We start from the raw sequence: 3,011 nt of genomic DNA on the forward strand, positions 1-3,011 counted from the left end.
GCGAGGCGAAATTTCGCCCCATCTTCGTCGCGACATGGTGGCTATGATTATTTCGATGAAGAAAAAAAATCACCGGCCGTGCGGTTGTAGAGTTTTTCCTCCACCATACAAATGTAATCCTTACCAGTCGTTATGAAACGGATTGCGGTCATCGATGACGATTTTGATTTGGTTGAAGTTGTTCAATTTGATTCATTATCGCTTTTTAATCACTGCTTAAAGTAAGGCGCGATTCATATATATATGACATCCACAGGTTTTTAATTTTTTTAAACCCCCCTGTGTCACGCTTTTCCCATGCCACAAATTTAAGGGTCCCTCTAAAGAGAACACGTCATATTTGAATCGCGCTTAACTATTACAGGCAAACAAGTTTGAACACCCTCATTACAACATTACACCCCCTCCCCCCCTTATAAATCAAAACCAAAACCCGTCATCGGGCAATTCAGAAACCACCGGAGCCCTGAACGGAACAGTTTTAAAATTTATTAAATTTGTCTATGTAGTTTATGCACAGCCCATGAACTGTCCACGTGGTTAAATTTCGGATTAAAATATGTGATCCTGCATTTTAATTAAATTATACTGCGATATCCACATCTATGATGTAATCATGCTGCTGGTTTGTGTTGGCTTTTAAATTCAGTTTAGCTATTTTTAGTATGGATTTGACCATGGGCTTAACAGTCGAATTGTCTAGTCAATATCTGCTGAGGTTTTACTGGTTTAGCTGTCCTTATTCTAATGATCCTTCTTACTTCTTCTTGTCGATTACGTCCTCAACGGGAAATTTGCCCTTGCCTTCTAATAAATAAGTGTCTTCCAACACCTTCCCTTTTTTTATGATATTAAAGTAATGAGAGTCATAATTCATAAAATCGACGAGGTAGATAAAAACGTAGGTAATAGAATTGAAATCTTCATGAACCTAACACAACATTGATCAAGCTTAGAATCAAGTGTTGAATGTATTCAGCAATCAATGGATACATTGTGACTTTAATTAAGCATGACATCCAAAAAATACATTACAATTTTTATCATATTTAACCGGTTTGTTAATTGCATGTTAATATGATAAACACTCGAAGTTAAAAACAAACTAGTTTCCACGCGTTTCGCTGATTAGAATAACGAGCAACCAATTATGCTGGTTATCTACATATGTTCTGCATGAGTGATTCATGCACGTGCTAATTGAAATTAACAGCTGTAATTGACAAATTGAAGGAAATTGATCGCCATTCACACGAATATAAAAGAAAGTGAAATGCAGTTTACTGAGGTACTTTGCATTCAACTGCGCAATGATGGCAACCGGGAAAATTGTCCTATTCTTTTCAATCGTAATATTGAATGCAGTCTATGGCGACTATTACACTCCCAGCGAAGAAGTTGGTAAGCATGCGTTTATGTCAGTTTATTTTGATTCAATCTTAATTATTTTGTGTTTAAGGTCGAAAACTATCCGAGTATAATCCAGCTGTTGATAAACAGTATCCATTTGAATATGGATTGGGTCGGTACTACCAGGGCGACATAATGCTTGTTCCTCCAGAGGATGGGCGTGTCTCTATCCCCGATACACTGACTTCGTATATATGGCCTAACGGAACGGTACCGTATGAAATTGCGGGGAATTTTTGTAAGTTTAATTTTTGGAGGTACATAATTTTTTTCTTTTCATACTGAACGCATATGATTTTTCACAGCTAAGTCTGAGCTCAACACAATTAATTCTGCAATGAATATGTTCAGAAGGTATACTTGTGTCCGTTTTGTAAAACGTACAGCAAACGATGACCTGTTTGTATCAATTGTCAATAATAATACGGGCTGTTACTCATACATCGGTAGACAGTCAAACAATCAGTACAATCTCATTAATCTTCAAACTCCGGAATGTCTGATGGCAGTTGGAACGCCAGTACATGAAATGATGCATGCGTTAGGTTTTTATCACGAATTCGTTCGACCAGATCGGGATGATTACATTAGCATCAATCGAAGCGCACTCCAACCAGAACTTCAAGGTTGTTTTAGTTTGTTTTAGCAAGGTTTCTTAACATAATCGTATTTTTATAGCTGATGATGTATATGATAACAACTTCGGTAAACTTCGATCTGAAGATGGCCAGACGTATAATATTCCATACAATTATGGCAGTGTTATGCATTATTCTCGCTATGCAGGTGCTCAGAGTCGCGATTATCCCGTTCTCATAAACAAGGTAAATATGTCATGTGGCTTTGAATATTGATTATTTGAACCTCCTTCAACTTATGTAATATTTTTTTTTTCATTTATTAAATATTTCATCATCATCCACAGAAACCATGGGTTGGTGATTTTGGCAATGATAATGGATTTGCAGCAACTGATGTAATGGAAATTAACTATCGATACAGTTGTGCCAATAACACAAGAGTCCCGAGACCGATAACTACCTGGTTAGGTTCTGTATGAACTATGGCACATTTCCTGGTATCGAATAATCCTGGAAAGCATGAACCATGAAATGTGGATGTACCCAGACTTACTATTTCTGGATTAGTTCTTTTATTCGGATTATCGTTCAAGAAACCCACTTGTTTATGATATTTGTATATTAGAGATAATCTTATTGAAATAAATGACTATCTGAAAAAAATAAGGAATACGATGATTGATTGGATATTGAATACTCGATTGAATATTTGCCATGAATGCACAGCAAAAAAAAATGTAATATCGATCAACGTACACGGACAGAAAATTGTTTGCATTGAACCAAACAAAACTTTAGTTGTATTTAAACAAACAATTCCGGTTGAAATTATATTGCATTTTGTTGATTCAATAATATTTATTCATATAAATTCAAAATAGGATTCTTTTTGTGTTAATAAGCCACTTTTCAACTGCAACTATTGTAAAAATAACAATATTCTATTATTAATCCAACAATAGTTCATTTTAATTTAGCATTTATTTGCTGTGTCCATTCCCCGGGGCCATGAATGCAAAA

The 3,011-nt window shown here is 35.5% G+C and overlaps 1 protein-coding gene across 1 annotated transcript; it reads left to right on the plus strand.

Moving 5' to 3' along the window:
* Nucleotides 1-1,310: 1,310 nt before the first annotated feature.
* LOC135705151 (astacin-like) lies at nt 1,311-2,470 on the plus strand. The gene is made up of 5 exons (XM_065226739.1): nt 1,311-1,401; nt 1,460-1,648; nt 1,716-2,036; nt 2,089-2,234; nt 2,336-2,470. Exons 1-5 carry the CDS (start codon nt 1,311-1,313, stop codon nt 2,468-2,470), a joined length of 882 nt encoding a protein of 293 aa, XP_065082811.1.
* Nucleotides 2,471-3,011: the final 541 nt, after the last annotated feature.

This window comes from Ochlerotatus camptorhynchus, unplaced genomic scaffold (assembly GCF_037179485.1).
Source record: "Ochlerotatus camptorhynchus isolate MF236.1 unplaced genomic scaffold, CSIRO-AGI_Acam_v1.1 ptg000258l, whole genome shotgun sequence".
Taxonomy (NCBI): domain Eukaryota; kingdom Metazoa; phylum Arthropoda; class Insecta; order Diptera; family Culicidae; genus Ochlerotatus; species Ochlerotatus camptorhynchus.